The following is a 19,593-nucleotide window of genomic DNA, read 5'->3' as shown; positions in this document are numbered from 1 at the left end:
GAGTTTTGAACTATATGTACCAAAATCTCCAGCTATCTTTTCTTCAGGAGCAGAGCATATAACAAAAAGGAAGACATGTACCTCTTTGCATGCACACATGCTCCTTGAGCAGCTGTCTTCTCTTTCAGAATGTTGTCAAGGAGATGAAGACACATCAACAGAAATGACCTAGAGGATGATACTTTACCTTTGCTCAAAGAGAGTGTCATATTGTCAAGCAGTGCTCTTTGTCCCTGAAATCACAGCTGGGAAGGGTAGGAAGAGTCGGCACATCTGGTCTGGGCCCAGTGTCATTATGAGCAGCATCCCAGCCCACTACTATTGGTTGCCCCTCCTGATGGTCACCCACACATTCAGAGTCACTGTAGCTCCAATGGCCATCAGCAGAGCTGCTGGGAGAAAGCCTGGAATTCACGTAGTTTCCAGCACTCACCAAAGAACTGTTCTAAAGATTGTGGGCAGCTGAAAGCCACCTACACAGCCAGAGCTACTGAAATTGAGGGAATTATGCTCTGGAGAAAAGGATGTCAAACACTTGGCTTTCATGGCCTTCATTCTCCCTGAAGATATTTTATATTGTATGATAATGACTTCAGAATGCATCATTTAGCATTTTTAACAATGGATGACATAAGCCCCAAAAAGGTTACATAATGTTTACATCCAGAATAGCCTCCTGCTGACCTTAACAAACAGCACTTTCCCATTTGATTTCTCTGTGAACAGCACTGTATTTGGAGACATTTTCTCTCTCTATTGCTCTGAGAGATGGAACACGTGCCTGTGGGAGGTTAGTGTTTTGAGAAGTGGTTTCAGTAGGGAAGCAAAATGTGCTCTGGGCCAGAAAAAAGGGCTGGTGCCTTTGACATCACATGGCCTGACCTTTGGGCCATGGCTTGGGAGCACCAGGATAAGACTTTGCTATGACTCGGGAAGGCGATTCCTGTTCTGTGTTCTGAGGATGAAAATCTATTTCAGGCTCATTTAATGCCCCGGTGACTGGCAAGAGAAATAGTTAGGTTGCTGGAATATTTACTGCCCTGGGCAGGACAATGTGCACAAATGCTCCATAATAAACTTTTTTTTTTAAGCTTTTTCAAATCATCTCTGTGGGATAGTACAACCCCTTTATGTTCTACTTACATGTGGTCACTTGCTTCTTGCAGACAAAGCATTTAAAACCATGTATCACATCTTGGTATAATGTCTCTTTTTTTGCTGCCAAGTCAAGCTCGCAAACCTGTTACATCCTCTCTGCTCCACCATGGACTGTGCTTTGCACAGAAGACCTGAGTAGCTGGAGAATTAGATGGAACATGTTGGGCTCCTTTGAGATTCTGCCGCATGTGATGTCTTTCCTCAGAGATACCTTGGTAGAGACCTTCACACTGCTGTCACCAGACCCTTCATCAAGATATTGTCCTCATTGTCCTGCAGGATTAATCCCTTACCATACACAGCTTTCAATCTAAAGGACATTTCTAAGCGGGCTGAGGTCTCAGTGGAAACACCTTACAGATGCAGGTATTGCTGTTGTTCAAGGCCAAACAGAAGCTCATGGGGAGAGGCAAGGAAATTAAGTAAGCAAACTCAATTTTAAATATCAATGTGGCTTTAATCATTCCCTTTCATATCGCTTCAAGGCATGCTACACTCAACACTTTTGAAAACAATAAATACAGGTACAACATTGCAGCCAAATTAACTTTTCTAACCAGCTGATTGCTGACAGCAGTGCAATGTAAGCTTTGCTTCTCTTTTTAGGGGGAGACTTCTTGCTGCAATGGCAGTCAAATTGCAGGCATTTTAACCTTATCATGCATAACCTCATATGCAGAAAATTATTTCCAACAACTGAAGTATAAACAGCATTCAACATATAAATATATACACATAACTCTTCATTCCTACAATAAGCAACAGAACATATGTATTTACACAAATCTGTATGTGAATTGCACTCTTGCCTTTCAAATGACTTTAAAATACCTTCATAGATACACAATACCAATGATTTTAGTATTATTTAACAGTAACATGGCACAGAAGTTAAAATAGGAGTTTCTATGTTCTGGGCATTATGAATACGGAAAAGTATTTTCCTCTTCCTGTATTGACAATGTAGCTCTGCTGTTTAAGGTCTGTCTGAAAAAGCTCCGTGGAAAAATTCCTCCTCCTCTGAATGTGCCCTTTGCCTCTCATACAGAAGGCACAGCACAGCTGTGCTCATGGAGCTACAGAGCAGAGACTCACTCAGTGCAGATCATGCCAGGTCATCCTTATGCTATTTCTATGTATCATAATGATGCATTGTCATGTTCTTATTGAAAATCACATTTTAAAAAATATGTATCAACGCCCTTAAATTTTCCACGATGTACTCATGCTGATACTGGTCATTACATTATTTATGCTAATGAGAGGAATCAATTCGTGGATTTAAGTTTTGTCATTACACATTGACTTTACAGTCTCAAGTAAAAGAACACCTGGGGCTCTCTCTCCTTGTGCATCAGAGGAGGTGCATGAGATGAAACTGTATTTCTTCTGAGTATGGGGAAAAAAGGCAGATGAACATTCGTATAACTACAGAGTTCCAGAAGGATTCTCTAATTTCTTTATAGATCTATCTCTAGTTCATTACCATGCTGGTAAACACAAGGAGCCATAAATATTACTACAGCACTCATCTGGAATTAGGTGTGGAGTTTTGGGGAGGAAAAAATTCACTGATACCAGATGAAAAGAGTTACTTTTGGAATTTCAGAAGAATAGAGAGCCTATCTTAAAAGTGGAGACTAAAGGACTGGACTTGTTTATCTTGGCAAACAAAGGCTGGGACAAGGTTCTCTTTGATCTGTAGAATGGGGCCAGATGAGAAGAAGAGCTCCTTAAACAACTGAGCATCAAAGAGGCAAAAGAAGTAGGGAAACTCATGTGGTCCCACTTACATGACTGAGAAACAGTAGTTTTGTGATGCTTCTGCCTCACTTGAGGAAGGGAGGCTGCAGAATAGGTTCCTGCAGGTCTGTGTGGGCTCGATGGGGAAGGAAGGGAGCTGCTGAAGGGGACTGCAGGTCAGGGAGTTTGCAGGAGCAAGGGATGGACTCTGTGAGTCAGGAAAGCCTTTCAGATCTGGTAAGGGCTAACTGCCTAAGAACAGAAAAAGGTGTTTCATGTGGCCTGCCCTCCTTGGGGATACCAAAAGGAAAGAGATCTGAAAGAGAAATGGCTCCCTAAACTGTTTTTTTTAATTTCTGGTACTTTAACAATGGCCAGTCATATGCTGGAGACTCTTTTCCTGACCATAGTCCTCGCAGCATTTTTAGGAAGAACTTTGCCTTTTATTAGTGGCTGCCCAGGCACTTGGAAATGGCAGTTTCCATTCACAGAGTCATTCTCAGTTTTACATGAGTCCGTGATAGTAGCTCGGAAACTGGAAGATTTTGAATCTAAAGAAACCTGACTGACAGCAACACTGCCTGCACTCTTAGAGGAGTAAGTGTAAACCATTTTGAGAAAGGCAGATTTGGTGTTTGTTTCTTGCTTGTAAATGATGATATAGCATTTTGGAAGAAAAGTGCAGCAGAGGATTCCATAATTAGATATTAAAACAACGATGATTTCCACTGCTGGCAAGTATTTGCCAAATGTAGTAGCGTAGACAGGGATAAATACGATCCATGCTATAAAGTAAATTAGCATGCCAAAAGTGATGAATTTAGCTTCATTGTAATTCTCTGGCAACTTCCTACCCTTAAAGGCAAATATGAAGCAAATAAATGCTAGGGCAGCAATGTAGCCCAACATAATCCCAAAAGCTACAATAGACCCCTCATTGCATTCCAGAATTATTGCTCTTGGGATTGAGAAATTTTGACTTACAAAAGGTGTCCTAAATACTAGCCAGAAAGTGCAAATGATAACTTGAATTCCAGTGCAGGTGACCACAGTGGGAATAGGCTTATACATGCATTTCAGGAAATTTTGAAGCTTGGGATCAAAGCTGAAAGCTAGTAAAATTTTTAGTGACTTTATTAAAATACATGAAATGCAGAGTGTAAAACTTATGCCAAAGACTGCTTGCCTAGTTTTACATTTGAATTCTGTAGGTACGTCTATGAAGAAGATAGTGCTTAAAAAAATTAAGAAGTGGCTGAAGAGAATAATATAGCAGACAGTCAGACCACCAGACGCTTTTACGACTGGTGTGTCCAAGTTTTTGGTAAATATTACACATATGGACAAAACCAGCACAACCCCAAAAGCAGAGAGTAGGAGGAGGAAGATAGCAAACCAGTCAGTCCAGGCAAGGAAATAGATTGTCTTTCTGTAGCATGTGGAGCTGTTGGTGGGAGCCCAGTAGGTTTTGTTGTTACATCGGTAGCAGTAATCCATATCTGGAAGCAGAAAAAAAGGGAAGATATCTTGGAACCCCGAAGTTAATAAAATGCAAAGCGGATTGTAGGGGCTTGAGCTACAGGAGCAATGCGGGAAAGGATGCTAAAGGGAAAAGGTGGGTCTGACTGCTTCTGACTCCGGCTGTCGCTGTCCAGGGGGAGGAGCTGCAGGGCTGCGGTGGCACAAATGCCCGGAGCTCCCTGCCAGATGGGAGCAAGCCTTGCCTCCAGACAGGGGCAAGGAGGGAAAACGACCAGGGCTCTAAAACTGTCTTGCTCATCGCTGACCAGTGAAATGTGACCTGGCCAGAGCTCTGGAAGGGCAAACTTTAATTGAAACCTGAACAATGACTCTAGAGTAGTCAGTTCTCATGGAAAAATTTGAACTATTTTTCTTTCATTTGTCTATTTTAACAAGAAAACACCCTAATATTCTCTTTACAGATATCTTTTAAAATACCTTCAGCAAGAACAAACATTCCTTTAGATTATGATTTGAAGGGTATTTTTGCTTTGCAATTGCTATTCTCGGGTATGGAGAAATTTCACAATTAATTGAATATAAAGATAAAATTTAATTTTCTTCTGCTCTCAGGATATTTAAAGTACATGCTACTTTAGTTTTCTTAATTCCATCTCTCTTTTCCATATTTAATTTTCCCCTTTAAATGATTTTGCTTAAACCAGTGGTAAAGTATACATCAGATTTGATACTACAAAATATTGTTGTACAGTTATATCAAATTACACAGTGCTTTGTGGTAAGACACAAAATGTGCTGCTAAGCAAAACACATAAGCCTTGAACTTCATAGATTCATAGACTTGTAGAATGGTTTGGATTGGAAGGCACTTTCAAGACCATCTAGTTCCGATTCCTGCGCCAGGGGCAGGGACATCTTTCACTGCACCAGATTGCTCAGAGCTCCATCCAACCTGGCCTTGAACACTTCCTAAGAATGGGGCAACCATTCTTCAGCAACAACTTCTCTGGACAACCTATTCCAGTGCCTCGGCACCCTCAAAGTCAAGAAATTGCTCCTTACTGGACTGAATGCACTATGGAAATACAGGGAGGAAAGGCTCTATTTAATGAGAGTAAATCTCACTGATAAATCAGAATTTCCATCCTAGCAAAGGGTAATGCTAGTCAGCTGGGCAATCTAATTACTTTAAACTTGGCCTTTTAAGAAGCATAGGAAACTGATCATAAACAAATATTTAAATCCCATTCCAAAATTTAACCCAAGGTTCCCAAGGCACATTATATCCAAGCAAAATTGCATTGATGTATAAATAAACCTTTATGTGGGTACAATTTTTTACCTGTTTTGTTGCTGTAGTAGTTTTCTGGGCAGTAAATACACTCATAGCAGCATGTGTGTGGACTTTCTGTAACCTTTTTCACCTGGCCTGGCTTGCAGTGCTGGGAGCATGTTGACTGAACCTTCTGCAGTGTGCAGAGGGAAAAGAAAAAGAGATCATCTCAGGTACAGCTAATTACAAGGGAACATTAATATAAACCTCCAAGATTTTTTGCAATTTATATTTTTTTTTGTATCATACATATTTTAAGGAAATCTGAAAATGATATTGAAAAAGAGGCATTGTAGGGTCCACGTTTCTTGCATTTTCTCCAATGAGTAATAGAATGGGACATTATTTATGTGATAATTTTATTTTTGGGCCCTGAATGCTAATTCCTGGATTTGTGTGTACCTTTAAAATCTAGACCAAAGTATTTCATTCAGCTTTGAACCTGTATTTAGACTACAGAGGATCAACTTAAAGAATGCACAGAAGCATCTGATGGGGAATTTGAGTGACCTGCTTCACAAATGAGATCCTGATACTGTGCTCAGCTGCTCAGAGCCTAGAAGGGACATCTTGGCCTGAAGGAGACACTTTGGAGGGTGCTCTGTACTGCAGCTCTGACACTCCTGACTCTTGCCAGCCTATCCCTGAGTCATGAAGCTCCACTCCTGGGTGTGTGATCAGGGCCTTCTCCTGAGGTCTCACTTCAGGTCTTCCTTCCAAAGACAATTTTTTTGTCAAATGATCTGTCCTGAGGCACACTGCAATTTCCTCTCCTTCCAAGATGATTTTTATGAGGAGGTGGAGACATTTCCTTGCACCACAAAGAGGGACAAGGTTTGAGGTTTCCTTCTGTCCTCAGCTAAGTTCACATATGGACACTAGAATTCAGGCCACCTAGTAAGCAGCCTGTCCCATTAGTAGGGGATGCCTTGCAGCACAGAGCTGTGCCATCGACTCAGACATCCACAGGGGACAGATTGTCCAGCTGGAACTGGCCAGGGCCACCCACTAGTCCTGTCTGCACCAGTGCTGGGGCTCCAGGTGGCACCACCTACTCATGTTCTGACCCCAGCTCTAATAGGGGCAAATGAAAAAAAAAAAAAAAAAAAAAAAGAAGTGGTACATAAGTGAGAGCTTTTTTTATACACTATCATTTTTTATTTTAAAATCCCTTTGTAAGATTCTGGAGTAGCATCCTTAGGACAGACAAAACCTTCTAGGGCATTCTGGAGAAATAAATAAATTTTGTATCACTGAGCCTGCTCACTGGCTAACATGCATCTCAGGGTGCATGAAAAGAATTGAATAAACTCAAAAAGGATTCTTTGCTCTATGAGGAGAACATTAAGCCACACAAGAGATTTCTAGCTGACCCATGCTTCAGTTGCAAGTGCTGCAGGGACAAAAAAAATAATCTGAAACAAATTTCACACATTATGCCAACAAATTAAAAGTTACCTTTAAAGCCAGAAAATCTTTTTTTTTCTCTTCATCCTCAAAGATAAAGCCACCTTTCTCTGCATTATATTCTGCCACAGTGGTGATTTCCATGTGGCCATCAATTTCTTTCCAAAGAAGGACATCATAACTAATGTTCATATCTCCATTGGAGTCAAACTTGACTTCCTGATCATCATCAATGATTACAACTTTTTTAAGTTCTTCAAGGAGCTGCACATAAGCGTAAGGAATGAAAATGTACACCAGTATCATGTCAGTGTGACAAAGTAACATACGTATGATAATATCAAGTTAAAGAGAAATGCTTTTAGAACTAAGAGAAATTATTTTAGAACTAAGAGAAATATTGAAATTCAGATTAATTTTGTTTACAGAATTACATTACATTGCATTACAGACTATCTCATTGGTCTTAAAAATCTATTATTAAAAACAATAATAATTTTATAAAATGATAATATTTTTTTCCAGCCTTGAAAATTTTGGTATGATGTTCAGAGAGGAAATATTTTTGCACACAATAACTAAGAATCTTTTGGCACTCCCCTTCTTGTAAAGAACAGTTGTGGGCAGTGCTCCTATTGTTACTGTACTGACAGCAGAGTCTATCTTGGCAACATTTGCTTCCAGAGTAAATTCCCCTAGCATGTCTGGAAGTATCTAGCACTGTTCCCAGCAGTGACTCTGACTGAAATTGTGTATGTCAAGGTGAGACTCAGAACTGTTAATAATCAATGAAGAATATATGCCAATTTGCTCAGATGGGGAGGTCGATAGTATGATGGCAATAAACAGCAAGGCCATATTTGATAGGTCACAGGAAATGCCAAACTAAGGATGCTTTGTTAAGGCAACTGTCCAGCTTCATATTGCAATCCATTCTGTTCAACAGGGGAAAACTTCTGCCTCTCTCATCACAGACAGATCAAACAAGGTCTGTGTGAAGCTAGAAAAGGACAGGTTAAGGCACATTATATGTCTCCACTCCCAGTTCATGGGGAGATCATAGAAGTACTCCCATTAGCTGCCATGATTCTTAATTGAAGCAAAAGCTTTATTATTTTGCAGGCCTAGTGATTTTTGGCAACAGTAATTAACTGTCAAGAAAAAAAATCAGTGTTGGGTGAAGGGCTGAGTTCAGCTGCATTTGAAAAGTATGCTCTTATGTGGGTCCATTTGTGATATTCATAGCATTTAACAAATGTGCTGACAGGTATACTACCTCAATAGGCTTTGTCAAATATATGTAACACATCTGGTGTATATAATATGCCAGTTTTTCATATATAATGTAATTTTTTTGAGCATTTATATAATTTATGAAGAACTGGTGTGTTTCTAAGTGATTTGATTGGTGCATTTTACTTGGATGATGCATAGTTTTGTGGAACTGAATAGGATTTTTTAAATTGTATATACTCAGACTAGTCATTTAATATTTCTCCCCTTTTTCAATTTGTCTAACAGTATGAGAACACCACAGTTTTTTAAATCCTGAGCTTCAGACAGAAGACAGAATTTAGCAGCATTTTGGTGCAACTGGTTATTATTTTTGCAAAGCCTGTAACAACAATCACTCTATTGTTTCCCTGTAAATGGAGAAGTATGATATGGATTATTTGGATCTCAAGATTTTTCTGTACATATATATCTCCCTTCCTAGAGGGTTGAATTTTCGTGTAGAAGAAGCATGTTATGAAAACATCATGGGGGAAATAATTATCTCTTTCAGTTCTCTTCATGAATGCTTAACTTAAAAGGAGTTTTAATTTGGATGATTTTGGATTTAGTTCAGTTATGATGTAAATGTAGCTCCATAAACCTGCATTCCTACAAAGTAGTCCTGAATTTGTCTCATTAGAGTTTATTAATTCATATAAGAGTCTGATTGTTACTGGGTTATTGGTTGTTTGGATTTTTTTCAAATCTCTTATCTTGGTTTGACCTGCCCTGACCTAGGATAAGAGGTCAGAGAAAATCAGAATAGCAAATCAGAGTGCTTCAGAGGTTGTTTGACTTTTAAATGAACATTTGTTTAATTCTCTGAGTAAAAGTGTGTAAAAGTGAATAGTCCTGAGCAGGTTCTTGGGTAAAAGGTCAGGTCAGGTTTATTTGTCTGATTTTTCCTCTTCTTTTCCCACCCAGTAGTGTGATAACGAGTACCTCACCCATCTTAAAGATTATGTCTTTATATACAAGTCAAGATCACACAGAGGTATAATGTATTGCATTTTCAGTTTCAAGTAGAGACTCATTGTAGAGGAAAACATTTGAATTAAGACAAAACAGATACAAGGTGAGAGAAAGAGAGAGAGGAAAATTGAAACTCTTTGGTTATCACTCCTGTCCTGCAGTATTCCCATCTCTCAAGAGCACTCACGATGTGCATCACAGTGGTTTGCAGCAATGGGACCAACCACTAGTAGTCGAATAGCTGATAAAAAGTAATTTAGTGAAAGGAGCAGGCTTTTATCTCCAGGAATATGGAAGCAAAAATGTGATGAAAGTTAGGCAGAGAGAATGAGACCTAAAAGAATTAGCATCATACCTCCCAGGGAGTGAAGGCAGATGGATCCTTGCAATCTCTGTCTTTGCATTGCCCTTTAATGGCATGAGCTATAGCATAGACTGCAAGTATAGTACTATGGATAAATCCTGGTTCAACGTTAGCATTCAAAAAATCATCTCTCCAGATCTGAGGTTTAGTCCCTTCATTTTCCCATAGATTATCCTGGGACTGGCTTGCAATGCACTTTTGAAAATCGTGATATTCCAGGTGCGCACAGACTGACGAAAGCATAATATATTCACGCAAAAACTTGTTGTTTTCAGTGGGCTTTTCATGAAGGTTTCTCAGAAATTCTTGAAATGAGGAGATGTCTCCACTTTTAAATCCAAATCCCACAACTGTTCCCAGCTGTCTGACATTGGGAATTGTACTGATCTTGACTGCAGCTGACCAGTTATCACTTGCAATCCAGATTTTATTAACATTCCTCTCAATTGCCTTCTTGAATAGTTTAAGCACATGAAACTGTCTCATAAAGACAACAATAACATTTACTCTTGTTTCCTTGACAATCTTCTCAACTGCATGATCAACTTTGGTGTGAAAGGTGCTGTCAGAGAGATAGGCTGGCAGCATCTCTTTAAAAGCTATGCAAACGTTGTTTGCCATGGCCTGGACCCCAAAGCTGTCCAGAGCAAACCGCCCATTGTCATCATCAGTGGCTATTACTCCAATCCAGTTCCACCCAGATTCACAGATCAAGTGAGTCATTGCTCTTGTCTGGTGAAAATCACTGGGGATAGTCCTGAAGAAAGAAGGAAACCTGATTTTGTCACTGAGGATTTCAGCTGATGAGGCAGGACTGACCTAGGAAGAGCGAACAATTCAGTTATGGATGTGGTCTCCTCCAAAGGATGCCAAGAGATCCAAAGCTGCCATGATTGCTCTTTCTTCCCACCTGACCTGGGCTCCCTCCTCCTCCTGAGAGTGAGCATCAACAAATTGGAGCCAAAGGGGTTGGGTTCTCTCTCCCTGCTCTTAGGATGCAGACTTGTGCCCAGTACCAGTTACACACTTTTTTTTACTCTCTTCCATATAATTCAGTGATGGCCAAGAACAAAATCTTTCAAAATGGATTTGATAGTAATGACAGTATAAATATTTTGGGTTGATCTGTTAAGATACCATCAACATACTCTTCCAAACAACATTTTAAATATTGGCTATTTTTTTGAGTCTCTATTCAAATTGGTAGTACTCTTATATTTTATAGTATTTTCCTATCGCTGAGAGTGTTAGTATGGTTCACATATATATGGATGTATATTTATTTATTTTTCTCACCAATATTTAATTATTATATTTCAAAAGGATCATTAAAACTGTTGGAAGAACCTCACAAACAAACATACAGTAACCAATAATACAAAATGCTGTAATTCTTTCATATAAAAGATTTATTAACTTTTTCTTGTGAATGTATCTAGAAAAACATAAAAAGAACATTGCTATTTAAATCTCTCCAGTTTTAATCCTTTCTTATTTTTTTGTTGGAACATCTTCCCCCCTATATTACTTGAAAGTTTTTAAAAAATAAATTTAAGCTTTCCGAAATGAGAGTCACCTGTCTGGAGGGAATACCAAAATCTTACTGCGTCAGAATACTGCAGTGCTATTGATAAGAAAAATCTGTTGGGTATCATATTCCATCTATCTCCTACTGCAGATTTTTTTTAGTCACTTGCCTTTTGATTATGTTCAAATGTGGCATTTTAGTTTTCATACTTACTAAAATTCCTGTGGTGGCGTTGGAGGTCAGAATTACTTCCTACCATTGCAGAGGAGAAGATTCAGTTAGAAGTTATCTTTAGTTCAGATTTTATGTCTTTTCCACTTACTTGGTTAACTTATAACTATTGCCAAAACCAAAGTGCAAGGCAGGATGGTATGGAAGCGGTTCTGCTTCTTCCTTGTTAGTCCTGGCCTTGACCCCAATTCCTTTACAAAGGTGACAGTAGGAAGGTAAGCATTGGCCTAAGTACAAATGTGGGACTGTACTAGTCCTAGAGAGGTTAGAAATAGATAAGGATGTTTTGGGAAGGACTAGTGTGGATCTAAACTGTTGCATTCTTTCACTTCTACAACTGTTTGAAGAGTACCAGGAGTAAATCTTTGTTTTAGAGCAATCTTCCTCACTTCCCTACTCATAGTTTTAACTGACTTCAACATTTAATTTCTCTTGGGCTGGAGAGAATTCCTAAATTTCTGGCCAGATTTGATCTGGTTTCTTTTTTTTTTAGCTTGAGATTGAGTATTGTCATATTCACCACCAGGCAAATTGGACATGGCAGCTGTTACTTTGCTACCTGAACGAAGTCCATTGAGTGTCATCCAAGGCACATTGGAGTAACCAGGACTGACTAGAGGCACTGCCAGGCTGACAAGAGCCCAGCATGACCCCCAAAAAACTACTGGATAAATGTGCCTCAAGTATATAAATTATCCCTTACTGCCTTTGTTTGGGCAAGTGAATCAAGGCCTCCACTTGGAGCTGAAGGCCACCCATTCTGATGTCCTTGAGATAAACCAAATCCTGCCCTGCAGTAAATATGTGGCTTTTGCAATTCTTGTGATCAGAGCCTTTATTCTTAGCATGGTAAATCTGAACCTCTGTCCAAGGTATCACCAAAATAAAATAACTGCCTCAAACCTACCTGTGGGATTAATTGCAAAGCCAACAGCCTTGACACTGCCATTGACACCTCTGAGTAGCTGGCTCCAATGACTGCCTTGACTCTCGGGATGTAGTCTGAGTAGTTACACTTGAACTCCACAGCATCCTCAGAAGAATTGAATTTAGACAGAAATCTCAGAGCAGATGCCATGGCTTTTGTAACTTCTGCACATGTGTCGTAGATTTCATAGCCCAGAGTAACTCCAGATAACAGCGTTGAGTTGTTGATGGTTTCAATAGCGTGTATTATTGCAAGTGTCTGAAGAAAAACTTGAATTTCAAAGCTGTCAGAGAAACATAGGCCGTATTTTTTAGAAAAAAACTTTGTTGGAAGCAAGGGTGAGGCAAAGTCGGTTTTGAGCATATCCCTTAGAATTTTACATCTGCTGAGAAGAACTGACGGGTAGTAAGTTTTATGTGATTTGCTTGGGTTTAGTGTACAAAAGCTTAAAAACCATACATTTTTTTCTCATTTAATGTGAGACTAAAATAAACATAAAACTTAAAATATACCGGAACAAAAGTGCTTTTCTGGAAAAGAAAAAGGTAGTAAAAATTTAATTTTCATGATACATGAAAATTTGCAAGTGATATCTTCAGGAAGCATCTGTCAGAATCAGTAAAGATATTCCAGTTGACTACACCTGCCCAGTAAGTTTTTAAAAAATGTATTTTTTTTCACCAAAAGCATGAAGCAAAGAAAAGGAAGTATTAAATAGTTCAGAATAGAAGAAAATATTTCAGAGGTCAAGGTTTCTAGTGTTTGCATTGGTGTCTCCAAAATACTCTTCAGACCTGATGAAGTTAGCCCAGATATTTCCTCTCATCTCTAGTGGATATTATAACAGGTGATTAATCAGAACTGAGTTAGCACAAAATGTCTATAATATAACCAACCCTCCTCTCAGGCAAGCTTCTCTAAAGATTATAAATCTTGTGAACTAAATTAAATTTCAGATGGACTTGTGGTAATTTATGTTTCTATAGAGAAATAATGGAAGACAGACAAAATTATCAACTTAATCAACATTTTGGCATAAATCCAGATGGATACCTGCATGCCTAGCTGATTATTAGATTCAGATGTGAGATTAAGTTGTAAAATTTAAAAAAAAAATTGTGGATTTGCACCTGTATTTCAATTTTTAAAAATGCATGTTTAGAATTCCTGGTTTTAGGAAAGGTTTATTATGTACTTAAAATAAAATTCTTCACCAGGTCTCCTTTTTATGCATTCCAGAAAAATGAAGCACAGTAGGATTTGAAGCCAACAGAATAAATATTCTGATGCACAGAATGTATGCATGACAAGGTGTTTATAGAAACACTATAGGCTATATATGCAGGCTATCCTATAACATAAAGACACAATTATAACTCCAAGTGCAGTAATTATGGTAACTTAAAAAATAACTACATTTAAGAATAACTACAGTGTCACCATCAAGGTAATACCAGAGATTATAACTGAGCTGCCCAAGAGATGGGAGGCAGACTTTACTATGGACTTGGTTAAAATGGAATAGTCTGCCTGTGTTCAAATCATGTAGATTCAGCTTCATAACAAATAATGAATAGATGCCCAGCTGAGTCCTTCGGACCTGTAGAGCAAATTACCATTTCCATGGAAACCAGATGATAACACAAACATCCAAGGCTAGTTGATTATCTGTGAAGATTGAAATAGCTCCTCAGTAAACTGCAGTATTTTTTCAGTGTAACTTGGCCATATTTTGTCATCTTGTATTAATTTACCTGAAATTTATGTAAGATCCAAGGAATTTCTAAAGACTAAGCAAAGCAAGAGAACCAGAACTTGCTGATCCTAATATGAGTTACATGTCCAGTCTCTTCTTTGCTATATGTGTAATTTCCAGTATTACTCACCCAGCACAATTCTGAATTACTGGCTTGATAGGATCTCCTTCTGGATGCAGCATTTCACTGTGGACTGCAAACAAGCCTCCAATAATAATGTCCCCCGGAGAACTGGCACCCACAAAGTCGTCAGCATTCTGGCAGGAGAAAACGAGGTCGGTGCTGATCACAAAGCAGGGAATCAAAAAGATAACAAATGCCATGTGTCTGTTTTGTTTGAGCTGTCTGTTTTGCTCACTCACTCCCAGCTTTGAGTCAATCAAGCTGCAGCGCCAACAAGGGCTCCGGTGTCAGCTGTAAAGAGCAGCAAAGGACAAAGGCTGCACTCAAAAGTTGGTCACACCTCATAAGGTGCTTGTATTTGCCTCACTGGACAGGGCTGTATTATTGAAGGTACTAAAGCACTGTTGTCACATAAAATGTGAGGGTGCAGGGGTGTGAGAGCGGAGAGGGAGGGAGAAACATAAATGAGTTTAAAAGGAAATGCTGGACATTAAATCTCTTACGTTGTGTTCAAAGTTTCTGATACCTTATCTGAAACACGTGGCAAATATTTTGGTATAAATCTGGGCTTGTTTTGAATTTCTTCCAATTGAGTGCAGTGTGCAAAGAAGTAATTATGTAATATGGTAGTAGTGATACTGCTGTGACAATGTTTTAAGAGTCAGGTCCAAAGAATGCAAAAAATAAAAGAGCCTCCTGTCACAGTGTGCTTTATATCAGACTCTGGTTCAAAAATCCCAACCCCGAACAACGAAAAGACTGCTTTTCTCTCAAACTCTTATATGTTTTAAAATCGTTGTATAAAAATTATTTGGATAAGTTAATATTCATGGTTCTGAGGCACAGGTCCTAGGGACTTCAGTGGGCTTTGGACCAGGTTCTATATTTACAAACCAGGCCAAGTCTGCTGCTGGTTAATGTGATAAACACAGAACACTGGGAACAATAACATCAGTCCTAGTTTTTGCTTTCTTCCCCTTCTGACCGAGGCCACCAGTGCACGAACAGCAGCTCCTGTGCTGTGGGAGGAATGGGAAGTGGCTGTTCTCACCACCACTGCTCCCCTCACATTCACAGGAATCAGATGCTGTGCCAGAAGGGAGCTCGGGGAGAAGAGAAGCAGAAGCTGGACTCTCAGCTTTCATAAACCTCAACCTTAAACATCAAAGTGAACCTCCTTAGGACAGAAACATGACTTATGCTAATGAACAGTACCAATTTCTGCGAGGGACACAGATCTGACAACAATCCCTCTCTGTTTCTGACATTGGTTTATTTCCTGTTTTCTTTTAATAGCTTCTTCAGATTGTGCTTCTTTTGGTAGTATGCCAAAACACTCCCAAAAGAATAGGTTCAGTCATAGTATTTATTATCTGTGATTGTATAAAATCTAGGTTTACATGGAAAATTTCAATAAAGGTTTATTTACTGGCAAAGAAAATTAGGAATGAAATGTCTGTTATGCATTCTTTCTGATAAGGATACTGTATAAATTATTCAAATTACTATATTTTTGCTTGTTTTCTCAATAGTCTCTTTGTAGTAAAATATTTATTTACAACCAAAATATTTCTTGTAAATGCGAATGCAACAGACAGAATACTTGCAAGTGCAAATGTTAATCCCTAGTTAAATTAACATTTGGGCTCTTCATTTTAATGTAACAGTTTGTGTTTCTTTAATCTGCCTTCCTTCTTTCCATGTGACGTTCTCACTGCTGGCTCAATGCAGATAGTAAAGAGCTGCTTTCCTTTTCTTTAATGTATCTGACCATATGCATTTATGGGCAGAAGTTGATACCAGTTTATTCTGCTTCTGCACCGACTCGCAAAAATCCCAGCTATTCCAAAGGTTTTCCTCGTGACTTATAGCAGCATTAACTGTAGTCAGATGCTGGCCCTGAGTTATGAGGCATTCACTTGCAAACATTCACGTCCTTGTTCCTTGTCAACCATGTAATGCAACCTAAAGCCTGGTTCCACATACTCTAGTGTTTCCTTTACCTTGCATATAATTCTGTGTATAAAACTTGTGTATACTTAAATGTAACTAAAGCATAAGACTGGAGCTAGCCATTTCCTTAAGCAAGTCACAAGAAATATTAGTATAAAATGTAGCTTTTAAGGGCTTAACAGTAAGTATTGTAATAAGGACTCCATGGAAATACAGTACTGATGATTTTAAACTTCAAACTTGTTATGGTTTATGATTAGAAGCAGAAAAGGAACTTTGGTCAATCTCTAAAAACCTATTAATTTTTATAGAAGACGATTTTACCTACAAATAAAAAAACCCTTACTTGATCACTTTGGAAAGTGGAAGTTGACAAAATAAACATCACATATAATTGGTGCATAATTTCATGTTATTTATAAAAACACCATAAAAGGAGGTTTGCTTTCAAGTCAACTACACAGATTTTATGTCACAGTGTTATTTGCAAAAGAAAGAGGGTTTATTATTTATATTTCTTTTCAAGACCTATATCTCATAATTACTACTAGTGAGAAGTATGCAATAGTCTTACAAAGATACCTCATCCTAATCTAGTGTTGCAGAATTGACTTGGACCATTTGCAAATATCCTTTTTCTTTGGTATTTAGATGCAATAGAAATAATTGTATAGTACAAAGAGCTCTTGTTTCAAATGTAATGACATGTCATGAGCACATCACTAGACTTTCACAGTTGTTAGCATAGGAGCATTTCCTGGGAGGTAGATTCAAGTGTAACAGTCAGGGGAATTTCATGAAGTATCATCATCTCTCGAAAGCTGCCTCTAATGGAGGTGAATTCTAAGAGGTTTAGAGGATCTTGTGGGAGACAAAGAGGTCCTGTCAGTATCTCTGTGCACCCCAAAGTTACCTGTTGCTATGGCAAAATGTTTACTTCTTCCACCTGGACTTTGAGAAGGACCAGAATTGGTGGGGTTTGGAGGACGGCCCTGTCAAGCCTTCAGGAGACCTCTTGTAAATTTACACACAGGTAATTTTTGGCAAAGTGTTGAAAGGACCTACAATTAAAAACGTACAAGAGAAGCACTTGAGTGTGAGACCAACAGAGTGTACCCTCACAGCAGTGGACTCTTGGACCACCTGCTCCTCCTGCCTTTGCAGCCACTAGACCAGGACAGGTGTTTCTGATTTTGTGCAGAAGGAAGTTCTGCAACTCTCAGTTGCTTTGTCCAGTAAAGAGAGACTACACTATACATAAAACAAAGACCAACATTTTGGCTGAGCTTCTTTGTCCAACTGTTCTTTCTCATGAAGATGATAATGGCTTAGATTCCAACAGGAATATCTTTTGTCTGAAGCCCATCCAGTCAGGTACTGTTAAAGGAGAAAGACATTTTTTCATGACTTTCTATTTTAAACTGGTTTTAATTGTGCTGTTTCCAAACATACCACAGATAGCAAAATCCTTTGCTAGACACGCACAATAGCTAAGGGAAGAAAGAAAAAATTTGGATATTCTCACTGTTATTCAAAAGAGTAGGGTGGCACTCCCTCACTCAGACAGGACTTACACTGATACAAAGGCAATTGTCCTTTTAGAAGAAGGCAGCAATATTCAAATAAAATCCCATCATTTTCATTAAGAAGATTAAATATTGGTTGGGATTGTCAGCTTTCTCGATCAATAGAATCATAGTGTTTAACACAGTGATTTTCATTTACTAAATTTCTTTTAAGGAAGTCTAAACAATGGGGGGAAAAAACAAAAGAAGGAGGCATTTCATGATTTAATTTCAACTTTTAAAAATTCTTCTATTTATTGGGACATATATAAATTAATATTAAATATGAAAATTAAAGAATGGGAAGACAAATCCCATTATTTTGATTTGTGGTATGTTATGAAAAACAACAACAACAAAAATTAAAAATACATCAACAGTGAAATGGAATTTGGATGGAAGCCAACAGCCCACATTAATTCCTGAGAAACAAACTAACTCAATTTTCAAGTTCATTGAGTTTGTCCTCTAGAGGGTGTCAGCTGAGCTGCATGATGGGAAGGACAAATCTTGTTTTTCTTTATCAGGTCACAATGTTGTAATGTGTCTCCTGATGTTCCTTGAAAGTTGAATTTCTCTTGATGCAAATGACCTTGTTGGAGTACTTCATGTGGAAAAATGAGATACTGGGGCATGGTAATGCCTTCAACCTCCTCCCTGGACTGTCAGGAACATCCTGGACAGTCTCACAGCAATTTATTTTAGAGAAAGTGTTTTAGTCAATAGTCCATGTTGTACATATTCAGTGCACCTCTGCTGTTTATACTAGACAGAGGATAAAATAAATTAAAACAGAGTTGTGAAATGGCTTACATTTGAACTAATGCTTACTTTTTTTTTTTAGTTCAGATCAGATGTTTGTTTCACTTAGCTTTTCTCTGATCTTTTAATATACTTAGATTAAATTTCAAGTCAAACAAAACTTTAATGTGAAAAAATCAAGGGGATTTGAATTTTCTGATGTTGATAGGAAATATTTTTAGCCATTCCAAATTTGAATTTACTTGTTACTTACCTGGTGGTTTTGAAAAAAAATCCTTAGCAAACCTAATCCTATCCCACCCAGCCAAGATAGTTAGCTACATGGGTTGGATGCAGGACAATTTTTCATAAAAGCCAGCGTGGTAGGCATGAGCCAACTTATTGAGATGACATTTTCAGAATTTTTTACCAGGTTTTATTTCTCTCCTTTGTTCCATCTCCTCCTCTTTTAATTGAAAAACAAGAGAGCAAAAATGTCATTCATCTGTTGACAATGCAAATATTTGGTCCCAGCCTGTAGTGAAAGGGTCACCCAGAGGGAAAGAAACCTTCTAACTTAGATATTTGGGCTTTCTCCTGAGAAGCTGGAGGCCAGGGATGGTTCTGCCAGTGACTGCTCTCAATCCTAGAGTGAGATCTTTGCTACATAACAGGAGGGAACTCAAATCTTTCTTCTTCCAGTGTCCCATACTTACAGGAATGTAACTGACAATTTGTTTGAGAAAGCCCTTCTTGCCTGAACAGTAAGAATCCTCCTAAGAGATTCAGCATATTCAGAAATTCCTGGGGTTGTATTGCCCAGTATATCTGGTGTGTTTTGGAAATGCCTATCAGCAAGAAAATTGGGCTGGAGATCATCTCACACAAAAATGCCAGTGGCAAGAAAGTATGAAGCTCGTGCCAAGCAACTCTCAGTATTATTAATAAGGAACACATAAAAACACAGTTCAAAATAAAATTAGGTTCATAGGAATTTAAAAATGTAAGTGGTCATACATTTTAGACTATTGAA

The 19,593-nt window shown here is 38.4% G+C and overlaps 1 protein-coding gene across 1 annotated transcript; it reads right to left on the bottom strand.

The window, feature by feature from the left end:
• Nucleotides 1-1,594: 1,594 nt before the first annotated feature.
• Nucleotides 1,595-14,579, bottom strand: GPRC6A (G protein-coupled receptor class C group 6 member A). Its single transcript, XM_014892651.2, has 6 exons — nucleotides 14,308-14,579; nucleotides 12,401-12,704; nucleotides 9,726-10,553; nucleotides 7,175-7,387; nucleotides 5,726-5,849; nucleotides 1,595-4,400 (listed from the first exon to the last, which is right to left on the bottom strand). The coding sequence occupies exons 1-6, from the start codon at nucleotides 14,499-14,501 to the stop codon at nucleotides 3,280-3,282; spliced, it is 2,784 nt and encodes a 927-aa protein (XP_014748137.2). The 5' UTR covers nucleotides 14,502-14,579; the 3' UTR covers nucleotides 1,595-3,279.
• Between the last annotated feature and the right edge of the window lie 5,014 nt (nucleotides 14,580-19,593).

This window comes from Sturnus vulgaris, chromosome 3 (genome assembly GCF_052056855.1).
Source record: "Sturnus vulgaris isolate bStuVul1 chromosome 3, bStuVul1.hap1, whole genome shotgun sequence".
In the NCBI taxonomy this organism is placed as follows: Eukaryota; Metazoa; Chordata; class Aves; order Passeriformes; family Sturnidae; genus Sturnus; species Sturnus vulgaris.
The sequence above is the reverse complement of the archived record's forward strand: the minus strand, read 5'-3'. Positions and strand labels throughout refer to the sequence as shown.